This window comes from Manis javanica, chromosome 13, assembly GCF_040802235.1.
Source record: "Manis javanica isolate MJ-LG chromosome 13, MJ_LKY, whole genome shotgun sequence".
NCBI classification, from domain to species: domain Eukaryota; kingdom Metazoa; phylum Chordata; class Mammalia; order Pholidota; family Manidae; genus Manis; species Manis javanica.
Genome location: NC_133168.1, coordinates 54,338,521 through 54,362,813, shown reverse-complemented (window position 1 = coordinate 54,362,813; position 24,293 = coordinate 54,338,521). Strand labels below are relative to the sequence as shown.

The following is a 24,293-nucleotide window of genomic DNA, read 5'->3' as shown; positions in this document are numbered from 1 at the left end:
TTTTAGCAGTTTTTCTCAATTTAGAGTTGCCCAAGTCATTTAACCAGAACAGAGTTTCTTCTTAGCCCTTTCAAATTCCCACATAACTTTTAGATTCAACACCATGTGAAGACTGATGGGATTATGTAGATTATAATTTTAGATTATAAGAATCTCAGATTCAACACTTTGAATAGATATGGTATTGTAAACAGTCCTAGCACTGTATTTGTTTCATATCCTTTTCCCAAATAATCCTTTCTCCACACCTCTGCCTGGCAAAAATCGTACCTATTCTTCAGAGTTTGACACACCTACCTCTTTTTCCATTAAGCATTTGCCATCCCCACATCAGAATTTGCCTTTGTTAGTATTTCTTTCAGCTAATGTCACATTCTATTTAATAGTACAGTTACTTGTAACATATAACATACCTGACTCTGACCAGATTATAAGGTCCTTGAGAGCAAAGACTGTCTCTTGATCATCTTTATATCTCCTCCAGCCGTACCTGGCAGATAAGTTTGCATATAACAGCTTCCTGGTAAATGTTTATTGAGATAAAATGAAATAAGCATTTGCATGACCATGTAGTAAGTGAAAATGGTACCTTCTACATTCCTGAAATCATGCTAATCAAAATTATCCACTTACAAATTATGTTCTTTTGATAACTAATGTGTTAAGACTATAATATAAATTATCTGGACCATAAGTGCTTGATAGCTTGTTACACCAAGAAAATGAATATCATAGTTCCTTAGTTTCATATTTGCCACCTCCAACATTGTTTTTACCCCCATGGAACAGTTTTCCTCAGTTTAATTACGTGAATTCCTTGTTTAATTCCAGCACTGTATCAAGAACTGCCTCCAGAGATAAAGGAGCGATCCCCTCCTTTAACCCCCAAGGAAAAAACCAAAATGGAAAAACCTTTTTCAGCTTTTCAAAAGGTAAATGTTTTCAAGAATATGTATTGCATTTCTACTTTGATTTTCACTTTCTGGATGAAATACTATTTTATTTTTCATGCTTATATCCTTCATTATTTACATTGTTATTTCTTTTAGTATTGGCACCAACATTATGAAATACATAAGGCAAATATCATTATAGCCATTTTCCAGATAAGGAAACTGAGGAGGCTCAGAGATATTGAAGTAGACCCTCAACTCACAGAGACTTGGTGGAATGAGGGTCCTAGTGGAACTTGCGATTCTATTTCCATCCTACACTTGTTTCTGTGATGGTGAAACTGACACTGTCATATCCCCACCAGGGGGTACACATTTATGCCAAAGGTCCTTGGAAGCCACAAATTAAATATGTTCTGTCTTCTTAGGGCATTCCTTTTACTTGCTAGTGATTCAAAATGTTTTCAGGTTAGAACAAATGTGGACATGCTATCGCTCAGAGAACTGTTAATGTATTTTAGGTTGTGCTTTCAAATCCCTCAGGATATTACTTGTGGAACTTACTATATGACATTAGTTCTTACCTTGGACTTAATAACTTTGCTTCTTCATGATATCCATGAACATATTTATTTATAAAATATATATGTATAATTTTCTTTTTACAAATACCATGTTATGATGGAGTGTCTTGACACTTGAGCCTGTCATGTATCATTCAGTCATTCAGCCTGTATTTATTAAGTGCTTAGTGCCACGCTGAGAACTCTATTAGTCTGCACTGAAAGAGGATGGAGTATCAAGGCTCTAGGCCTTGAGGAGCTTAGACTGGTGGGTGAGATACCTGCAAGCAGGTAGGTAGTTCCAAAAGACTATGGTAGGAACTGTAATGAAGATATGTACATAATGCACTGGAAACACACAGGAAGAAACGCTCCAAATCTGCCCTGGGGAGTCCAGGAATAGTTCCCTGTGCTTAAGCTGAGACTTATAAGATGAAAGAGTATGTGCTGGGTAAAAGACCTTAGGAAAAAATATTCTAACAGAGGGAATAACTTGAATAAGGTGTGGTATGGTATGGTTATGATCAGGGAGCACAGGATCCTATGGAGAGACAGATAAGAGAAAGCAGGAGTCAGGCCATGGTGAGTCTGCGTACTCTGCTAAGATGCCTAGATTGTATCCTTCAAACAAAGGGGATCCCTTAGGGAAGGCAATCCTAGGAATTACACATACAAATTTGCATGTTAAAAATATTATTCTAGTGACAGCATGTTGGTTAGATTATAAATATCTAAGACCTGGGACAGGGATATTAGTTAGTTATCCTTGAAATAAAATATAAAAGCCTGTATTAGTGGGGATGGAGGGGAGGTATCATAAGGTATAATTGGCAGGATTTTATGATTGGTTGAATGTGATTAGTGAAGTTGAAATCTAGGATTATGCTAAGGGTCCTGGCTTATTATATAACCAAATGGATAGTGATACCACAGAAATAATAAAAGAATAAGGAAGATTTGGAGAAAAACAGGAATGGTGTGGAGTATAGGCTGTGATGAGTTCAGTTTTAGATATCTTGATTAGTAGTGTTTGTAGTGGTCCATTCACTACAGAGCCAGAAATGCAGGGTTGGAATTTGAGGGAAGGGAGCACTTCAAAATAAAATGGGAAGGAGTTAGTGTATTTATTTTATTATATCAGTAGAGCTGAAGCTTGTAGTGGAGAAAACCCAGAAAATTCTGAGAAAAGAAGGCCAAGGACAGAATCCCAGTTGAACACTTTTGGAAGTATGTAAGGAGTAATCAGAGGAAGAGGAGATGATTAAGAAAGAATAATAGAAGTGGAAGGGAAGGAGCAGAAGAAAAAAGTGCTCTGGAAGCCAGGGGAGAGAGAGTTTCAGAGGGAACAGTAACTGGCGTCCGAGACAGCCAGTCAGCTAGGTTGTCTAAGCACATGGTGATCAGGACGACCCTGGCACTTCAGTGATAGTATCAAGGGTCAATACTATACAAGGATTGAAGAGTGCAACAGCAGTTCCTTGGCAAGGAACTCACAGAAGTCATTCCCATAGCTTCACTTGAAGAAAATAGCTCAGGCACTAGCTGGAGGGAGACCTGGCTCCAGGAATGACTTTTTAAATACTGGAGTGACACATAAAAATTTATACTAAGGAGACAAAGCCAAAAAATATGTTCAAATTGAAGATAGATGAAGAAAGCACAGATGGATCTTGAAGGAAGCAGGTTTTTCTCAGTAAGACAGGTTGATAGATTATCTTGACTTGGAGGAGTGGTTCTCTACTGAGAGTGACATTGCCTCCCAGGATGCTTTGGCAAGGCCTAGAAACGTTCTTGCAAATATTTGGGAAGAAGGGAGTACTCCTGGCATCTAGTGGGCTGAGGTCACAGATGTTGCTCATCATCCTAAATGCACAGAACAGCCCCTATCAACAAAGGATTATCTGACCAAAAATATCAGCAGTGCTGAGCTTAGAACAGTACCTCTGAGATGGGTAAATGTGAAAGAGGATACAGATAAGCTGATAGGTTGATATCCTTAATCTAAACATTAAGGATATCTTTATGTTCTCCAGTACAGAAAGTCCACTGAGGGTCAGAGGAGTGAGATAGGCATAATAGTGACCATTAAAATATTTGTAAGGACAGTAGGAGCAGGAGCTTATTTAGGACATACAAAGATATTCCTGAGTAGTTTTGGAAGCTGCTGTTTGGATACCATAGAAATGTAGTTGGCACATTCTTTGTAGTTGGATTTTTTTCTTCAGTAGTGCTCAGCATTGGCCATTGCAGTGGAGAAGGCAGGTTTGGTTTGATACATAATTGGAGTTGTGGGTGAGATAGAGGATAAGAGACTGATAGCATTGGAAAGAGAGTGTCTGGAGTGGCCCACATGGAGGATCAGCCAGATGGGAAAGGGTGCGGAATCAGAAGACTGGCTGGCTTAGAAAGCAAGGTTCTCTGCAAGGTAGCAGTAAGCCACCCATGCCCAGAAGGGCACATAGTGTTACACACTAAAGGAGTTAAGCTAGAGCTATGGTCTCTAAGTCCATAAATTCTTTTGCTTATTAAGTATTTCAGATGTCAAGCATCTCAAGGTTATGATAAATTAATAGAGTTGTGTATAAGAGCTGATGGGAAATTGGAGGACGTGTTACTAGAATTGAGCTGGCCAAGGTGGCAGGACCCAGGGTATTGGACAGGTTGTTCTCTTGGACATTAAAAGTCCAAGATGATTGTAAGAATTGGGATGAAGGGAACACTGATGAATCAGGGGCTGAAGTCCTTAGTTCTTGTATTAGAGCAGATGTCTCAACCTTGCTTCACATTGAAATCACCTAAGAAATTTAAAAACTAAGCACTGATGCCTGCTCCTATACCCACAGGTTGTTTTAATTGGTCTGGAATGGGACCTTAGCATGCAGTAGATTGCAAAAGCTTTCCAGGTGATTTTAATGTGCAACATTAACCACTGTGTTAGAGTGACCACAAGGTCCAAAGGTAACAGCTGCAAAGATAAGTAGACAGTGTTATAGCCTGGTGTCGAGGCATCCAAGGAGTGCTTTGAAAGTCTCATAGCCTAAAATCAGCAACAGAGAGCTGAGAGGAGGTCAGTGTTAACTCCAGGCGCCTGGAGTCCATGTCTGGTTATATGTGAGAATGAACAGTTTGTGTTTGCAAAGAACTGAAAGAAAACTGCTTTTTCAGTAAAACGCCAGTTACAAATACAGCAAGGGTAAATGGTTGCCTCTGACAATACGGGAACTACAAAGGACACAGTAGAAAGGATTGGCAAGGAATTTGACTATGGGCAAATGCTAATCGTGTAATATGGCCCATTGTTTGGAATTCAACACCAGATTTAAGAATTTAGGAAGATGCTAATGTAAATCTGCAGCTTAAAGATACTTGATGCAAAGAAAGCATTTATAACATTGGCAGAGGGAGTCACTGGGACAACTATAGTATTTGTGGTCTGTGTCAAGTACTGTGCAAGACTCTATGAAAGAAACAACTTTTACTTGTAGTGGCTTACTGATACCCCTGACTGTGCATTGTCCTGACCTTTGAAGCTGGTGTTCCCTAACCCCACTTCTGTGCGTGATGACCAGTAGCCTTGAACTAAGTCTCCCTCAGCCAAAGCAGATGTAAAGAACGTGTCAGTGTTTTCCTGGTTTTCTATGAGGCAAGGCATTATCCCCTGCTCCTCTTGAAGCAACTGTGGTCCTCCAACTAGAGACGTCTTACCTGCTTCTAAGACCCACAGTTTTTCACTGCCTGTGCCACTCCTGTACTTAGAAAAACTCACTGCATCATAGGCTTAATTTAGATTTAGCTGATTTTTTAATCCTGTGTTCCTTTTCCTCTCACAGACCTATCTCCATGCTTAAAATATACCTTCAAACTCATACCCCAGCAGACCAATTCTTCACATATCCAGCTTGATCTATGAGATCTGCTTTGTGCCAATTCCACTGCTGCCCAGACTCATAGATCTCAAGAAACTTGCAAGCGTACAAAGCAAAACATTTAAAAACTTAAAATAGATAAAGCAAGGAAAATTACAGAGGATGAGAATCTGCTTGGGCAAGGGAGAAGCAAAGTGCTCATGGAGAAGATAGACTCGAATTGGGCTTTAAACTTTAAGATGCATGAATTTCTTTTGTGTTTTATCTGAATCCATGTGTTAGAATAGAATCCTGCGTATATTTTTCCTCTTAGGAAGGTACCACATGTATAGTTAGACAATGTTTTACTTCCCTGTGGAAGAAAGTATAAACAATAATTTATGCTTATACAAAAAGAAGGCCCTGAAAAACATTAAGGTTTTCCCAAGTAATCAGAATGCCTTGGGTACACTCTGAGTCATGATGTAAACAACCAGCTTTTGAAAAATGTGTAACTAGGCTTCCTTAACACCTGGTATAGTTGCATTTCTTCACTTCCTTTATCAGAATATATATGGTTTGATTTTATCAAGATCCTGCCTTTAAACCTACCACAAATTCTATCAAATGTTTAATTTCATGTGCAAGTTTTATTTTTATTATCATATGTAAGATATGTTTAAAAAAATAAAAAGATGAAAAGTAGTCTCTGATAAGTGACTAGAATGGGAGGGTTTCCTAAATTCATAGAATCACAGTTGGTGACATGAAAGGGACCTTAGAGATCATGAGACGAGAAGGTGATTCTCGTCAACTTCTTCATTTTACAGATGAGAAATCAAGATCCAGAAAAGCTAGAGGCTCATTCAGAATGACCCTCCCACTAGACTCTTGGCCTCTGTGTTCTCAGGCCAGTGCCCTTTTTCCTCCACCACAACAGACACACACACACACACACACACACACACACACGCAGATGTTACCTGCACTGCTGCCACATTTTGTGTCATACTGGTTTTTTCCGTACCTGTGTTATGTTTATTCCATTGTATCCTTCTTTGTGTCTTTAGAAGAACTATACTACTTTAGAAGAACTGTACTTCTTTAGAAGACATGAAGTCTTTAGAATTGTATTCTTTCTACTTTTTAAGGAAAAAAGGAGAGAAACCTCCTTAATAGTTTTTTTTTAATATCTATTCAAGCTGTAGAATAAAAAGTAAAATTATACCTCTCATGAGCTTGGCAGCTGCTGGATCTTACAAATTCTTCCAAGTGGAACACACCTGTTCTGTTGCTGACTGTGCCAGGTACCTCCCCACATTTCATCTGATTCATTGAAATGTTAGTCGGCAATGGCAACATTTGGCTGTTCATGGCAGGAGGAGACGAGGCTGGAGCTTGTTTTTCTCCATGATAAGCCAGAGAGTCCCCGAACAAAGCAGAAATTACCTATACCACAGGGAAGTGAGAGCAGGAGAATGTTTTCCTCAAGCTTATTACAGAGCATTTTTATTACAGTGTGCTATAAAGTTGCATATAATAGAGAAGGAGAGCTATCTGAGAGGAAAGAAACTCAAGCTTTAAAAAGTAATACTGACAACCTTGATTTATTTGTGTTTGTATTTTCAACCTTTTCTTTGGGCTTTTTGTTTGTGTTAGCCTAAACAATAACCTACTGCATTCACTTATTTGTGGGGAGGGGGAGTTGTTAAAATTCATTTTTTAAAAAATTTTTAATTATTTTAAGTTGCACTATTAAAGTAATATATGCTCGTAGTTTAAAAAATTCAACCAATAAATAGTGTGTGTAAATGACAAAACTCCTCTATCCTGCAAATAGTCATGTTCACTAATTCTTGCCTGTCCTGCTGAAAGTATTGTCTGCATATGTAAACATACATATTTTAATTCATATCTGTTCATTGTTTTGATGAAACTAGAATCATTGTTAATATTCTAATTTTTTCTTCCATCAGTATATATTGAGCATATTTTCTTACAGCACAGACAATTCTTTTTTAACAGCTTCAAGGGTATTGAAATGCCCAATTTTCTTTTTTTAATTCTTCAAATGCCCAGTTTTTTTTATTTCTGAAAATGCTTGCTTTTATTTGTTTTATTTCTAAAAAGTGAAACCCAAAGTAAACCCCCCCCTCCAGAAAAAGTACTTTCTACCTTCTGTAAATGTTTCAATATTGACACAACCAAGTATATTTTTCCTAAGTGCCAGAAGTAATTATGCACAGGAATGTTAGGTTATTTCTGTGAATGTGGAAAAATTACTGTGATGTTTTTGCTTATGTCTTTCCCTAAAAACTCATTAAATGGATAATAGGTATTAGCTTTGCTATTCCAAGATAATTACAAAAATATCCATTATCACTCATCTCTTTATATGCAAAGAGTATTTTAAATTTTCAGTATTTTACTTAGCACATAGAGAACAGGACAGGTTACTTCAAAAGAGCTGGCTCCTAAACCAAAATGCATACTCCAGTTATATTTAAGAACAGCTATTTTCTCATCTAGTTCAAAACAAGAACAGAGAACTCAAAACATCAGATAGCTCAATGGTAGTTCCTCTTCCAGCCAAACGCACATGCAAAATTTTACAAACTTTTACATTAGTAATTCTGTCAACCTCTCAGTAAAACAGTAGGCAGGAAAAAAAAAAAGCCTTCAATGGGTGTGTCTTACTGTACAAAATATCTAATTTTCATATAATATTCTGATTTTTTTCTTCCACCAATTTTAATTCTAGGAGTAGGCAATTTATTAAAGCCTGGATTAAATTACTACTTTCAAAAACTACTTCCCATAGAAAAATTTTCTATTTACTAATCCTTGTACCAAGATTGCATCTGAATTATTCTTAACCATAGGAATAATATGATTTTATTACTGTGTTAAGTACTACATGTTTATAACAGACAGTGGTTATTGGGGTATGGTGATGTGTCTCATGAAGTCATTGCAGACAGCACTGATATGTATTTCTTTTTTCCATAACTTAGAAATATTTTGACGAAAAAACATTAATTTAAAAAAATACTATTTACATTTGAAAAACATCTCTTAATCTATAGGATTACATATCCCAGAAAGAAAGTGGGTGGGAGCCTAATAAGGTAACACCACAGCTAGCATGAATCACTTCCCACGCACAGATTCCACTCCCAACAATAAAGTCCCTAAGTAATGTACTGGAAGAACTCTAAAAACTTCCAGAATATCTTTTACCCTGGAAGGAACCCGTAATGTCTGACCTTTTAAAGATCTGATGTCCAGTTTTGCTGCTACTTCTCCTGTTACACCCTTGCCTCAGCCCATTGTATTTGCCATGTGTACTTGAGCCCCTGCTTTCTCTTCCCCACAGTAGCTATGTTTATTGTTGCTGTGGGCAATCCCCCTCCATATATCCAGGACCCTCTTACCATCAACAGACTGAGCCCCAGACTGTTGGTCTTCTCAGTTTATCGAGTCCAAGAGCAGTACCTAGATCATTGCCCATGATTCTGAAATGAAGAGGCTGCAAGAGAATCCCCCTGTAGTCTCCATTCCAAAACTAGGTTGGAGAATGTGTCACTTCCTCTTCCTAACTCCTGTTACTTGAAATTTACACAAAATAACGTACAGGTAGAATTGTTTTCCAATTTAGCAACCACTCTGAGTCTCTGAGCCCAGCCTCTATCACATCTCATTTTCTTATATAGATCTTCCAGGAAAACACAGTTCAGACAGTAATATAAATTCTCAGTAAAGATTTCACAATTGTTCCAATAAGCCATTGATAAATATTTGTGAGACATTCCTTCATGACTTTGAAAATGTGAATATGGTTTTTAATCTATGAATAATGAATATACATAAAAGTATAAAATAAGTGATGTTGTACTGGGTCAAACCAAAGTTCAACTTAGCTCAATACTCTCTTTTTGACTTTAAGAGTTGTTTGATGATTTTTCTTCATGATGATATTTTCCTAGGTTGACCTAAATACCAGTAACATGCCTCTAATAATCTATTACAGATTTAAAATGTGAAAGATGTTATTGGCAGAACTTCCCACTAATCATTCCTAGTCATAAATTGCCCTTTAGATAATGACAGGATTGCTTATTATAAGTCACCCTGCCTTCTGACTTGGCAGTCAGCATGTCCTTTCTTTGGAAGGTCTCTGACACCCTAACTCTGCCGTCCTCTTGGCTTGTTAAGCACTCCAGGGTTTCTCAGCTCTGGCTCTGCTGGCATTCGGGACTAGAATTCTCGGTTTTGAGGCAGTATGTTGTGCATTGTAGGATGCTCAGTAGCATCTCTGGCCTCTGTCCACTAGATGCGCTAACCCCCTCCAGTTGTGACAACCAAAAAATATCTTCCAAACATTGACAGTTTCCCCTGGGGCTCAGAATCACCACATGCTCCCCTCAAACCCCAGGTGAGAACTACTGCTTTATTTTAATAGGAAAAAATATATAGTATTGTGTGGTAAATATTTACATATCTATTATATCCACATATATACATTGCATATGTAATATTTTATGTATATTTACATTAGTATTCAAATGAGTTTTTCCTTAACTTAAAAGTTGAAAGGAAAGGAGCCACACACAGCAGCAATTCACTGGAGAATTCCACTTTATTAGGGAAAGATGCTGGGTTATATAGGAAGGGGCATGAGCTGATTGAGGTGTCACTTCTTTGGGCCTGGTGGCTGTTGGCTAGATGCTGGGACTGGGAGGGGAGTGAGAGGTGATTGGGCTTCAGGTGGCACCAGTGGGAACTGAGGACTCCGAAGAGAAGCTGGAAGTTCGCCATCTTACTGGTGGGGGCCCTTCATTCCCCCCTTTCTCGTCTATGGGGCTGTGGACATTGCTTTCTCTCTGACTGCTTCCTGCTGAACGGGGGCAGAGAAGGGAGTGAGGGCTTGAGGATTGGGAGGAAAGGGTTGATAGGACTCCCCACAGTAAGGACGAGTAGGTGTGGACTTCTTCAGATTGGAAATCAATGAAGGTTCCCTGTAACCATAGGTCGAGGACCTGTTGATTCCAATGGTGCCAAGAGGATATGGGTGTCAGGAGCCAGGCGTCTGCAGCCATTGTTTCCAGTAACAGTTTACAGTGGGGAGAGGGGTCCATCTCAGCGTGTGGTGAGGAGGTTACGTGAGGGTGAGGGATCTTCTGTGGCCAGAAGCTGGTAGTTCCTAGTAAAAGCTGGTTGAAAGCTTGATTAGAGATTTTTCCGACTTAGGATTTGATGAACTTTATTATACAGGGTAAGAAGAGACAGGCGAGAAGAATGATTATTATGGGGCCTGCAATGGACCAGAGCCAGGTGAGGAGGGGGTTTGTTAGTATTGAAGAGAATGGGTTGGAATTGGAAGCAGAGTGGAGGCTGGAGGCAAGGTTGGTGAGTTTGGTGATGTCAGTTTCTACAATGCCGGATTCGTTGATGTAATAGCAGCACTCTTCTCGAAGGAAGGCGCAGGTGCTGCCCTTCTCGGCTGTAAGCAGATATAAGGCCCGCCGGTTTTGAAGGGTGACTTTAGCTAGCGAAGTGACCTGTCTTTGGAGAGAGGCTAGGGAATCGGCAGTGGGTGTCAGGGCTCCCTCAAGTTTGGTGTTGAGAGCTCTAATTGCCCATAGAGAGTGACTCAAGGCTCCCCCAGAAAATCCTACCTCAATGGCTGAGGTGGTCAAACAGATACCGACCATGATGGAAAGGAAAGCAGCCCTTTTTGTGCGCGAGGGCAAGGGAGGTTGGAGCTCATGGAATTCCGCCATGCTGTAAAGTGTACGCTGTGGGATTAGGGTGACGAGAATGCAGGGTGTGCTGGAGTTGGAAGGCAGTGAAGTGCGCTGGAGAGGGGTGGAGTCGGGCCTACACAGTGGTGGATGGTGAGATTATCTGCGTATTCTGGTTCCCATAGGGGTATGTCTGTCAGGGGGCAGAGGGGTTGTCTTTCTGCATGGAAGGAGTAGTTGGAAATATTAAGGGGCACGGCGGCCAGCAGTGGGTGCTGTAGTGATGTGCACAAGAAACAATTGGCGGTGTTAAGGGTGTGGTTGAGAAAGATGGTGGTGTCCTGAATGAGCTGTAATGAAGAGTAGGAGAAATTGGAAGAGGGGCGGGGATAAGAAGATGAAGAGGCGCCGTCAAGAGTTTGGATAATGACTTTTTCGGAATGTCTGATATCTGATGCAACTTGAGAGATCTGGGAATGAGAGGGAGCATATTTTCGAGAGATATAAAGGGTACCATGGGGGGTCGAGGACCCCCCATAGTAAACTGAGGCTGTGACTCTGGCAGCTCATCAAGAGTCCCAGGGATCTGGGATTGATAAGGAGAATGAGCCGTTGGGATATTTCATGAAACGGTTGGAGGAGTAATACTGTGGGTACCGGGAGTTACCTATGTAGTCAATGGCGCAAGACCAGTAGGGACATCTCTCGTAGGTGTCTGGCCATCGCCTGCAATAGGCTTGTTTTTGGTCATAGAGGAAGCAGAGGTAGGGAGAATAAAGGTAGCTGCTAGTGAACACTTTGGTGGAGGGAGGAAAGTGGAGGTATAAAGGCTCAGAGCAGCTTTCCAGAGGGCAGTCTGATGTGGCAATGAGGGCAGTAACTTTTGTTTGATGCTGTGTGTAAGTCTGTCTGACTTTGAATCGCCATACAAAGGAGGCTGGGGTGGCGGAGAAGACAATAGGAATGAGAAAAAAAAGCGAGAGAGCAGTAAAGGAGGAAAAAGTCATGATTTGGGTATGGATGGCAAAGGGGGTGAACGGGATTTTGGAGGAAAGAGGACAGTAAGGTCAGGAGTCTGGAGGGAGGGAGAGTCTGTAAACTTTGTAGGTTAAGAGATCTTTTAGGTGATGTGGGGACAGAATGGTAAGGGGCGCCCTGAATGTCAGTTTATGAGCTTCCTTCTGCAAGAGCTGTCCAGCGGCTAATGTCCGTAGGCAGGGGGCCAGTCTCCAAACTGTGGGGTCTAATTGCTTGGAGAGATGAGCTACTGGGGCAAAGGATGGGCCATAATATTGGCCTAGGACTCCTAGAGCCTGACTGGACCTCTCATGAATGTATAATGAGAAGGGCTTTGACAAATCAGGCAGATGGAGAGCTGGGGCTTCCACGAGGGCTTGACGGAGCTTAGTGAAGGAGTGTCGGGGTGAGGAGGATAATGGTTCTTCAGGGGGGCCCTTGCTGAGGTCGTATAGGGGTCTTGCCAACAGGGAGAAGTTAGGGATACACGCTCTAAAATACCCAGCCAGGCCTAGAAAGGAAAGGATTTCTGTCTTGGTTTTGGGAATGGGCAGGTCAGAGAGGAGCCATTTTCTGTCTAAGGTAATGGACTTTCTTTGTTGAGATAGAAGGAATCTGAGGTAAGTGACAGGAGGGGAAGAGATTTGAGCTTTGATGGGGGATACCCAGTAACCTCTGGAAGCTAGAAGGTTAAGTAGAGAGGCAGTGTCAAGTTGAGACTGTTCGCACGAGGGACTGCAGAATAGAAGATCATCTACATATTGTAATAAAGTGGACTCGGAGTGATCATGATGAAGCTGTTTGAGGTCCTGAGCTAGGACTTGTCCAAAAATATGGGGACTATCTCGGAAGCCTTGTGGCAAAACTGTCCAAGTGAGTCGTTCAGAATGTCTTGTGTATGGGTCCATCCAGGTGAAGGCGAAAAAATCTTGGGAGGAGGGATCCAGAGGGATAGAAAAAAATGCATCCTTGAGATCTAGGACTGAGAAGTGGGATGCTGAGGCAGGCATCTGCAATAAAAGGCTGTATGGATTTGGAACTAAGGGATGGATAGGGACAATGGCCATGTTGATGAGGCAAAGGTCTTGAACAAGGTGGAAAGATCTGTTGGTTTTTTTAACAGCTAATATGGGGGTATTAAATGGGGAGTGAGTGGGTCTGAGGTAATTTTTAAGAGATCTTGAATGATGGGTTGGAGGCCTATGAGGGCTGAAGTGGTTAGGGGGTATTGGGCCTGACAGATATACTGAGAGGGGTCACGTAATTTGATAGAGGCAGGGGGACATAGGGCCATGGAGGGGCTTGTAATGTCCCAAACTTTGGGATTTACAGGGTGTATGAGGGTGGAACCGGAGCTTTCATTGGGTAGAGGGGGGTCGTCAGCTATGAGGGCCATCAGAAAGGGAGTACTGGGGGCTGTGGGAGTGGATATAGTTATGGAAACGTGGAGGAGAGAAAGGATGTCCCGTCCTAGTAAAGGGATGGGACACTGGGGCATAACCAGGAAGGAGTGGGAGAAAGCTATGGGATTATCTTGGATTGTGCATAAAAAGGGGGGGTTTAATGAGAAAATCTTTTTACCTCCTATCCTGACTATAGAAGTAATGGCTGGCGTGGTAGGGCCCCGGTATTCTCGCAAGACTGAGAAGGTGGCTCCTGTATCTAGGAGGAAGGAGATGGGGTGACCGTCTACTGTTAAAGTAACCCTGGGCTCCTGTTTGGTGATGGAAATGGTCGGGCGAGAAGCCCCCGGGCCCCGTCAATCTTCTTCTGCCAGCCCCACTATGGTGGGCTTAGGATGGGGGTTGTTCGTCCAGCCTCCCCTTCGGGTGGTTGGGCAGTCAGACCCCCAGTGGCCCTTTTTGTGGCATCTGGGGTATGGGGTGGTAGGAGATCTGGGGGAGGGGCACGCTCTTGACCAATGTCGTTCTTATCCTCACTTGAAACAAGCTCCTGGGGGGGGCTTGTTTGTAGAAGGGCGCCCAGGTTGTGGTTTTATCAGCTGGGCCAACATTTGGAAATTGGCCTGATCAGCCTTTTGTTTACGGCGTTCTTTCTCCTTCTCTCGGTTATGGAAGACTTTAAAGGCCACTGTTAGGATTTAAGTCTCTGGGGTAGCGGGGCCCTGTTCTAACTTTTTGAGTTTAGCTTTAATGTTGGGGTAGCTTTGAGCTAGGAAGTATGTGATAAGGACATGTCTTCTGTCAGGCGTTTCTGGGTCAAGGCTGGTATACTGTAATAGAGTTTGAATGAGTCTGTCTAAGCTACGTCCTGGAGGGGGGCAATAATTTTGGAAGGCCCTCGGGACCGAATCTGAGGGGGACTGAAGGGTTCTGGCTCAGTCTAGGGGAGTGACGTGGTCTAGCTGCGCCTAGTCGAACAGGTCCTGAAGTGCGGAAGGGGGACAAAGAAAATAAAGAAAGATAGAACCGGACCGGGAGGGCTGACACTCCCACGCGTCGCCAGCCAGCAGCCCAGCTGCTTGCCTCTGCCAGGAGCTCTAGTTGGGCTTGATCTCACAACTCTGAGGTTAAGAGTCCCATGCTTTACCAACTGAGCTATAGCAGGGCTCCAGTTAGTTGCTTATGGAATGCGTAAACAGAATGTTCTTTGTTCTCTATTCCTGCCACATCGGCAAGTGGGGGAAGGGCATAGCTAGAAGCAGGGGCGGTGTTTCTACACATCCTCAAGGTCTCCCTATTTTCAGAGTGAGGAGTCTTGGGGCTCGTCTTCGAGGACAAGATATGTTTTTGTGGACAGATAACTTCTAAGGACTGCACCGGTTGTTCTCAAGCTTGTGCTTTCCCATGCTGTGTTCAGACATGGGGGAAGGTGCTTTCTCATTCTGCCTACAAACATGTGAGAAGACAAAGGCGGTCCCCAACAGGGGAGAAACAGGTGATGAGGGCAAAGACGGAGGAGGCCCCCGGGACTTAGTTAAAGAGGGGCTGAAAGGCTCAGGCTTAATCTGCGGGGGATGAAGGCGGAGGAGGTGAGATGGGGGAGGAGATGGTGGGGGAGGAAGGGAGAAGGGCTGTTGTAGGAGAAGAAGGGGAAGGGAGTGAACAGGAGGCTTCTGCAGGGGTGGTGGTGGTGGTGGAGGAAGGGGGAGGGGCTGTTGTAGGAGAGGAGGGGGAAGGGGGTGGGCGGGAGGCTTCTGCAGGAGAGACGGCTTGCAGGCTAGCAGAACTTGGGGGGTGCGGGGGGTGGGGGGAGGAGGAGGCGGAAAGCTTCAATATAGGGAATCTCCTTCCATTTTTTCAGGCGCTGGCAGTAGTTAAAGAGATTGCCAGTGATGTTAGGATCAAGAGTTCCCCATGCAGGCCATTGGTTGTTATTGTCTAGGGGGTATGTCAGCCAATCTTGGGAGCAATATTTACGGAGAAGTTTTGGTTTTATATCAGGCATCAGGGAGAGGGTAGCCAGATGCTTAAGCAGGCAAGAGGTGAACTTTCAGGGAGGGATGAGGAGGCTCCCATGGCTAAAGGACAGAGGAGGAGACAAACAGAGGAAGACAAATGGAGATCCTCGGACTGGAAGCAGACCGCAAGGAGACAAAGGGCGTCCCCGATGATCCTTGGTGGTCTGCGGAAACTCGTATACGAGTCGGAATTTCTTAGGAAGTGTGGGTCGTCACCCAGACTTCCCTAAGAAGGCAGAGTGCTGGAGTCACAAGGTACCTAGTACTAGGAATTTTTGGCAGACAGAACGGATTTTGGCAGACGGAACAGAAGGAGGAGGGGGGAAAAAGGGAGCGTTCTCATCCACAAAGGAGTCACCTCGTTTATGGCTGTTGGAGGGGGGCCTGAGGGTCTGCTGCAGCTGTGAAGGCCTGAGGCGGGGATTTATGGCTATTGGAGGAGGGGCCTGAGGGTCCGCCGCAGCCATGAAGGCCTGAGGCGGGGAGAGTTCCCTCCTCGTCCCCGAGCGTCAGGGCCTTGCTGGACGATCACAGTCAATGGCACTGCGATAGCTTGGGGGAGAGTGGCCCACCCCGGGGAAATTTTGCTTAAAAAGTTTCGGCACTGATGGAAGGGATGGTGAGTGCGTTTATGACTGTCGGAGGAGGGGCCTGAAGGTCTGCCGCAGCCGTGAAGGCCTGAGGTGGGGAGAGTTCCCTCCTCATCCCCGAGGGTCAGGGCCTTGCTGGACAATCACGGTCAATGACACTGCAATAGCTCAGGGAAGAGCGGCCCGCTCCGGGAGGAAAACTTACCTAAAGGCCAGAGAGGAGTGGTGAGTGTGATGAGCCAGTGCCGGAAAAAGAGGATGAGGGCAAGCTGCTGCTGGTGTCGGGGGGAAGACGGGGCCCAGTTGGAGTGTCCCATCTCCCGGGTTTTGGCACCAATGAAAGGAAAGGAGCGACACACAGCAGCAATTCACTGGAGAATTCCGCTTTATTAGGGAAAGATGCTGGGTTATATAGGAAGGGGCATGAATTGATTGAGGTGTCACTTCTACGGGGCTGGTGGCTGTTGGCTAGGTGCTAGAATTGGGAGGGGAGCGAGAGGTGATTGGGCTTCAGGTGGCGCCGGCGGGAACCAAGGACTCCGAAGAGAAGCCGAAGTTCACCATCTTACTGGTGGGGGCCCTTCAAAAGTCCTGTTTTAAGATCTTGTTAATGAAATACTACTTTCATTTTTCCATGAGTAGCAAGTATGTAAGTAGTGGTGTTGGATTTATAAATTTCCCTACTTAAAAACAACAGCTTCACTCATGTAAAGGTACATCCAGCTATGTGAGGCTCAGCGTGATGAGTACAATAAAATCTCTCTGAATGAAATTATCTAGTGACTAGCATTTATTTACTTTGCTTGAGAAGTAAGTGTAAGTTAATCTTTCCATAAACCATGGAAAATTAACTGTATGCAATGTTCTTGGCAGTCCCCGTAATGTGGTTATAATGGTCTCAAATTTTAACATGGCTCTCCATTAGTTGATGTAAAAAGGGAAGAATCTTTTTTTATTTAAATGTCTCTTTTATCCACACAAACCATGCATACAACAAAAGATCTCTTTCAACATATATAAGAACAGGTTTTATTTTATTGCTTTTACTGAACTTTTTTGTACTAAGTGAATCTTTTTCTTTTTACCTCTTTCTTCTTCCCCATTACTGTGGGTATGTTTAAGCAGCAACCATCTTATACAAAGGAAATAGAATGTTTGACAGACTTCCAAAGGCTGACATCCCCTTTAAGAGAAAAATGCTTTCTGCCCAGGTCATACCAACCTGCAGAATCACTCACTAAAAAGCAGTGCCATGCTCAGGATTACTGGAGAGAAACTTGCATGAGCCAAGAATGTGAAAACTACTTACTGCCCTTTCCTTAAACTTCCTGGCAACCATAGGTCTAAATTATATTTCAAATTGAATTTTTCCATGAGAACTATCTTATAATCACGGTCACATTTTTTTGTCAGAACTTCTGTAATAACCACAAGTACCATGTATAATATTTAGGCTGTTACAGATGATAAATCTATACATTATAAACCTGTTAAAGAAGAGGAAATTTAAAATCAATTTGACCAAAAATTTTGTTTAACTTATATGCTATGTACACATACTGAGATAATATGGAGTAAGGTACGCATCACTTATATCAGGCTGCAGACTGGCAGAACCTCCCCTTTATTAGAGGAATCACTTTTTCTGCCTTAGTGTGATATCATGTTGTTTGGCTCTTACTGCATTTATCACCTGCCACCTCAGTGCCAAGTTGTTTATACATAAACTTGCCGTCACTAAATGATGAGCCTCGCAGTCACTGTGTCTGTTTAATATTGTTTTTTGGGAGACAAATTGAAATCCTTGATGGGTAGGTTTGGTAAGAACCAAGATTCAAACCAGAGGAAGGAAAGAAAGCAAGGGAAGGGGGAGACCATAGGGGTCACAACAATTTAGGCTTATTGGATGCTAAGCTATATTTACTAAGCTTCAGACCACAAATCAAGAATTATTCCTGAGCTCTCTTACCCCCACAAATTGCCAATTTGATATGTGCCAGATTAAAAGTAGTCCTCAAACTGCTAGACCTCAGAATTACCTTGGGCACTTGTATTAAAATACCAGTGCCCAGACTCTACCCTCTAAACATGCTCATCTCTTGGAGGTACTCCTTTATAATTCTGAAAGCCTTCTTTGTAGTCCCAAGAGTTATGGAATTTTGCTAGAGAATGCTCTTCCAGCTTCCTTAGAGGAATAACATGTCTATTCAAGCCCCTTGATCTCTAGACATAAAATTCCAGTTGACCTGACTTAAGAGCAGTCTGTAAGCCATTACACATGGCTGCGTGAAACCAGTGGAGGTCAACTCCAAAAGTCATCTTCCCCACAAGTTCCCACTTCACATATAGGGTGTTTTCAATAAATAATTATGATTTGATTAGGACAGAGCACCTAAAATCTTCATAGATGTATCAGAAAAAGGATTAGAGAAGGTAGCAGCGAAGAACAGTAAAACAGTAATTTGGTCATGCACAGAAGCCACACTGAAAAACATGCAGAAAATTCTTGTTTTTCATAGTACTTCTGTTCTATAAATTCACCATGAACACTGAATTAGAAAATACTAAACTAATGCTTCTAAGGTTGAAATACAGGGTTACATTCCTGTGAGCCTCTGGTTACAACATTTTTATCAACCAGTTGATACATAACCTTGTTTTATGTGTTTCTGCTTAAAGATATTTTATTTTATATTGTTGAATCATAAAAATTGAACTCCTACCCAGCAGTAGTGGTGTAACTTGTGCCTTAACAAAGCTTAACACACATGTTTTATTGATGACATACATTGTAGCCTTCTTGCACTGAGTCACACTAGACAGCACTTCAGCACTATGCTTAGAAACCATTTTAAGTGGCAAGATCACCAACAAAAATATAAAAATTGAAAAACATGGCACTAAGTAGATCACAAAAAGGACACTTGTTTACAGTATGAGAACTGAAACAATAAGACAGAATATTTAAAACATGCCAAAGCATTAGAAGTTTCTGATGTTCCTACCTCAGCTGCAAATGTGTGCATTAGGCAGCTCAAAAATTTTTCAGCACTGCACATTTGCATGTATTCAGGTGACTGAAAGCACAAGTATTGATTTGAGGATTACAAATAAATTTTAGTAAGCAGGTGAATTCACAAATAAGGAATCCACAAATAATGAGGATCAGCTATATTTCAAAACTTGTTAACAGTACATAGTTGTTTCATAAAAGCTGTAAGTCTTTATAATAAAGATAAAGGAAAAGGTCAGGCAAAGGAACTTGTGTCAAAAGAAAAAGTGTAACCTGCTACTTGTGGCTCATGCATGTGACTGCTTTCTTCTAATCCTTTCTTTCTCTTTGGGTTTCTTGAACTTAGGGTCTGTGTCTTGTTCAATATTAATTCCTAGCATGTGGTGCAATGCAGGTATTCAGTAAATGTTTGTTGAATGAATAAGAGGTCAGGTAAATAAACAGGAGCAGCTGTGCTGAGGTGTTTATTAATCTTAAGTCAGACCTGACCCCTGTTGGAGACATGAACAGTGGTGTTGTTGCACATAGGCAGGTGTTCAGCAGTGGACAGAGGGTTGCAGTGGACTTTGTAAAACTGTCAGGTCTCCTTCAGTCTCTCCAGTTTCCCTTATTTACCTCCCATCACTGGGAATAGTTCAGTCGCAAAAGATGAACTGGATGACCCAACTGATTCTTTAGTTTGTAGAAATTTAAAGAGATACCAGAGTGGCATTCTGTTTTCTGCCTTCATGGTTATCTACAGTTTTTACTCTCCCCAAACCAGGTCACTTAGACCACCAGGAAATAAATCTATGGAAGCAGCAATTATTTATCAGTTTAATGCCTGACACATCCATAGCACTTGGAGTATATGACTTACATATTTGTCTAGACCAATCCCCAGGCCAGGGGGTAAACCATTAGTACATTTTCCTCACTTCTACTCTAGAATTTTATCATTGCTAAAGAGTATCACATAACTGTATTCATTACTTCTGTGTCATATTTTTATTCTCAGCCTTAATAAGGCTCATAGTCTTGATCATCTTTTTTTGTTCTTCCTGAATGAATCACTACCCCATTATAATGCCTGGTCAAAATGTCCATGTTTCTCAAGTTCCTAAAATTCCTAATCCAAGTTGACTCTGTCTCCATGCTTTATTTTAAAGAGAAGTCATCCATCATTAATTCCCTCAACTTCTCATCCCTACTTACTCTGTAGTTCCGAAATTTCACCTTCTTTCTCCAGTTGAGTTCAGATCTCAAAGAAAGAAGTGCCCTTCCTTATATTTTTTGGTCATTTCCCCCTCCCACATTTTTATAGCCCTCACTCAATCAGTGATTCCCATCCAAACTCCTTCACCCTTTTGGCATCTTCATTATTTATTCATTTAACATGTATTTTATGTTAAAAACATGCCTACTGTTTTTCCAGGCCTGTGGTGTAATGGTGAATTAAATAGAAATAGTCCCTCTACTTACCGAACTTACAGTCTAATGAGTGAGGGTAACCGTCATTAATGAATAAGTCACAAAACTAATATAAGCAGTAAAGACAGTGAAAGGAAACTGTGAGGCCATGTGGTGAGAAATGGGTGGATTCGATTTTATAAGAGGTGGGAGGATATATTTGAGGCATTAGACACGTTTGCAAAAGCCCTAAAGTGGTCATAAGTGCTCATCAAAGAAACTGGAAAACCAGCTGGTCACAGGGAAAGGGACAAGGGATGAAGGGCAGGATGGAGGGAGGGACCAAATCCAGCAGTTTCAGACCATGTAAAGATCACTCCATACCCCAACTTTCCAGGTCATTAACACCATTGTTTCTCTTATTCTCTCTTTCTTTAATTGTTGTAACATTGTATTTCTCCTGTTTCTCTCTCATTCTCTGTCTTTGCCTGCCACTATAAGACAAAAGCCTTCACCAAGATAGTTGTTGCAACTTTTTTTGTTTTTAATTTTTCTCTATTATTTTCTGGATTATCCCTTATACCCTCACAGTTTCAAAAAGTACTTGAGTATTTCAGATGTATCAAACACTACATCTGCAACCTGGCTCTTGTTCTGAATTTCCCAAGTGTATTTCTAGCTACCTACTAAGAATTTTAACGTAGATATCTTTCTGAAATATCTGATCTAATATGCCCAAAACCAAATCTGTTTTTAAAAACTTGATATCTTTTCTGTACTTCAATATGGTAATGAAATCATCATCTACCTTCACCTTTAAGGAGTTCTGCAGCATAATAATACAAGCATTTTGATAGAGTTCTACTGGAAATGTATAGGAGAACAGATAGAAATGGCCCCTGACCCAAGGTTAATATGGTAAGGAATGGTTTTCCAGAGGAGCTGATTTCTAAATTGAGTTTCATGGGCAGAAAAGCATTCCAGACAGACTGAATACTAAGATGCGGTATACTTGGACCACCACAAATATTTAATCATGCCTGGAGCTTAGAATGTAATGTTAAAAACAGAAAGAACTGAACCTGAACAAGTGGACAGGATCAAGAAGATCCTTTTATGGCATGCTAAGGAGCTAGATTTTATCCTAAAGGTAATAGGGAGCCATTGAACCATTGAAGGATTTAAAGCATGAAGCAAATTGGTTGTAAAAGCTCTTTCTGGGAGCCTAGAAAAGACTAGAAAAATATGTACTGGAGGAAGTAAGACCAGAAGGGGCTGGTGCAGTAATCCAAGCTAAACATAATGAGAAACTAGGATATGGTGACTAAATCCATGTGAATGAAAAGGAGAAATCTAGGTTTCTAATTTGAGTATCTCAGCATGTGAGAACTTCAGTCTGAGACATGTGAAGTTTGCACTGCCTGTGCAGCAGCCAATTGCAGATAACTTTCAGACACCTATGGGACTCAGGAGAGATTTGCTGTGTTTACAAGATTTGCTGAAAACTAACAATTACCAAGCCATTTTGAAGAAAATTTGGGATCTGGGTTCAGAGTATGAATTTGGAAGCCATTAGCATAAACACTGGTTGAACCCATGGGAATAGAGGAGTGTAAAGGAAAAACAAGGGCAAAGTGTAGAAGACATTAAGGGATGCTTTTTTTTTTAAGAGTGAACTGAGAGGGAAGAGCTTGGGAAGGATATTGCTGTGAAGGATATTGCTCTGGTCCTTGACTACAGCAGTCTCCTACTTCATTCTCCAGTCTTCCGTGCACATTTTACCTGCCTAATGAAGATACCTTCCTGAAAGACCAATCAAGTCCAAGTCATGTGGCTTAACAGCTCAGAAATCCTAGTTGGCTCTACATTTGCCTATAAAATCTAAAAGTTTTTATCTAGACCCCACCTCTCCCTGAAAGACTGAAAAGAAGTTCTGACCTACTTTTTCTCATCTTCCAAACCACCCTCCTAAGTTTGCTGCCTTGCAGACACACCACTCCAGCCCTCGTTCACCTTGTTCTCTCAAGTTATCTAGTTTTTATGCTTCTCAATCAGAATTTCAGTTTATCCCTTAAGATCTAGTTAAGTGCTCCCTCTCAGAAGCCTCCAGTTACAGCTCAAGGCTTCTATTCCTTTATTTCCACACATTTTTCCTTTGTACCTTTATCATAATGTGTATCTCCCTCTCCTTTTTGTTGTATCCAAGCCTTTTCCCCGTTGATTATAAACTCTCAGAGCCTACTCAGCTTAGTACCCTCCGGGTGTCTAGCACAATACCTTGCCCATAGAGTGGTGTTCCATAAGTATTTGTTGTTGTGTATAATTGGCACAATCAGTATCCAAAACTATAAATCACTAATCAAGATGAAGGCCTTGACTTTTTGTTTGAATATACTTCTAAAAACTTCATCTTAATGGAGAGGAATAGTTTGTCCTTTGGGAAAAGCATTATAACTGGAGAATTTAGCATCCAGTTCAACTCACATAATCGGTAATAAATTCTAAAATCAAAGAATCAATACCAAACTTATATGAATATTTAAAATCACAAAATTGTGCTGCAGGAAACAGAATTTTATCAGTAGAGGAAACCAGAAAGAGCTTGTCTAGCACAGTGGTTTGTTGACTCTGTAGAACCCTACTCTTAAGGGCTCTGGGGGTATGACTGGGGAGGCAAGGTTTGCCAGGTCACCAAACCTAGCTTCACCTAGAGTAATTCTATTTTTAAGTATTCATATATAAGGCTTTCAAACAAAATGATATTGAAAAATAGTTTTGCTATTAAATCAGTTTGAAAACCTTCAGGCTACTTCTGTAACCTTGGCGACTCTGGGCCTCCATTTCCTCATCTGTGAAATATGAGAATGGTGCTATGATAGTTCAAGCTTATATTCACATCCCCGCCTGACCTTTTTCAAGTAAAAAGTAGACCACAGGAGAGGCCTACATGGGCCACATAGAGAGTTGATGACAGAACCAAGACTGGAATTTAACCACCAAACCTGATTGTTGTTGGTCTATTTTATTCCTCTTTTAAAGGTATCTACAAAGTGGGTATAAACAAATTATAGATATTAATTATATGGAAAAGGTGGCTATCAGGAGGTATATAAATGGCATATAAAAATTGAGCTATACTTACAAATTTGCCTTATTTAAAGCGGGTATGCTAGCTCCAACGAACATTGAACATTCACCTATTTTTACTTTCATTCTTCAGGTTTATAGAAATATTTGGTTGAGTTGTTTGCATGGCCCATTTCTCTTTTACAAAGCTTTTTATGAGTTGTTCTCTTCTTGGTAAATCTCCAAGTAATTAGTGGTGGCATTTAAAATCATTCCATTAATCATTCCTTTCATGTTTAAGTCTCTAAATGTAAAAGCATCACTAAGAAGTAAAGATTTGGGAAGCAGGAGTCTCTAATTCTGGTCCTTTCATTCATCTCCTTTGCTTTGCTCATCTTCCTCTCTTCATCCCCTCCTCTCCAAATCAGGGGTATCCATGAAGAGGAAACGAAGTCACAAAACAACTGAGAGGTGTGTGTGGACAGGAGGGATCGAAGGGCAGTCGTCATGCTCCTTGGCCTTGTTAATGGTGGGGGTGCTGATGGGCTGATTGTATTATAGCCTTGGGGGCTTTCGTGTGTAAAGATAAAATAAAACAAAACAGCTCACAGAGACACCTCCTTCTTCCCCCTCCTCCTGCCTCCATGCGTAACTACCCATATGCCGTGCTGCTGCCAAGACCAAGGAATGAGTGAGTAAAGGTGTTTAGAAGTGAAGTATTGGTCCTGGTTAAATAAGTGTCATTTTACATA

At 41.6% G+C, this 24,293-nt stretch overlaps 1 protein-coding gene across 29 annotated transcripts in view; it reads left to right on the top strand.

Annotated features, from left to right (window-relative positions):
* AHI1 (Abelson helper integration site 1) overlaps window positions 1-24,293 on the top strand; it is a 218,430-nt gene that overhangs the window by 169,159 nt on the left and 24,978 nt on the right. For 20 of the 29 annotated variants that reach the window (XR_005054854.2, XR_012124248.1, XR_005054856.2 and 17 more), the window contains one exon: window positions 832-932. Coding sequence is in view for 4 of the 29 variants with exons in the window: in XM_073219641.1 (XP_073075742.1) it covers window positions 832-932 (101 nt within the window). In the remaining 25 variants the exon portion in view is untranslated. Of the gene's footprint in view, window positions 1-831; window positions 933-23,969; window positions 24,013-24,293 lie in introns of all 29 variants that reach the window. The other 9 variants (XR_012124259.1, XR_005054859.2, XR_012124261.1 and 6 more) reach the window with 1 other exon arrangement.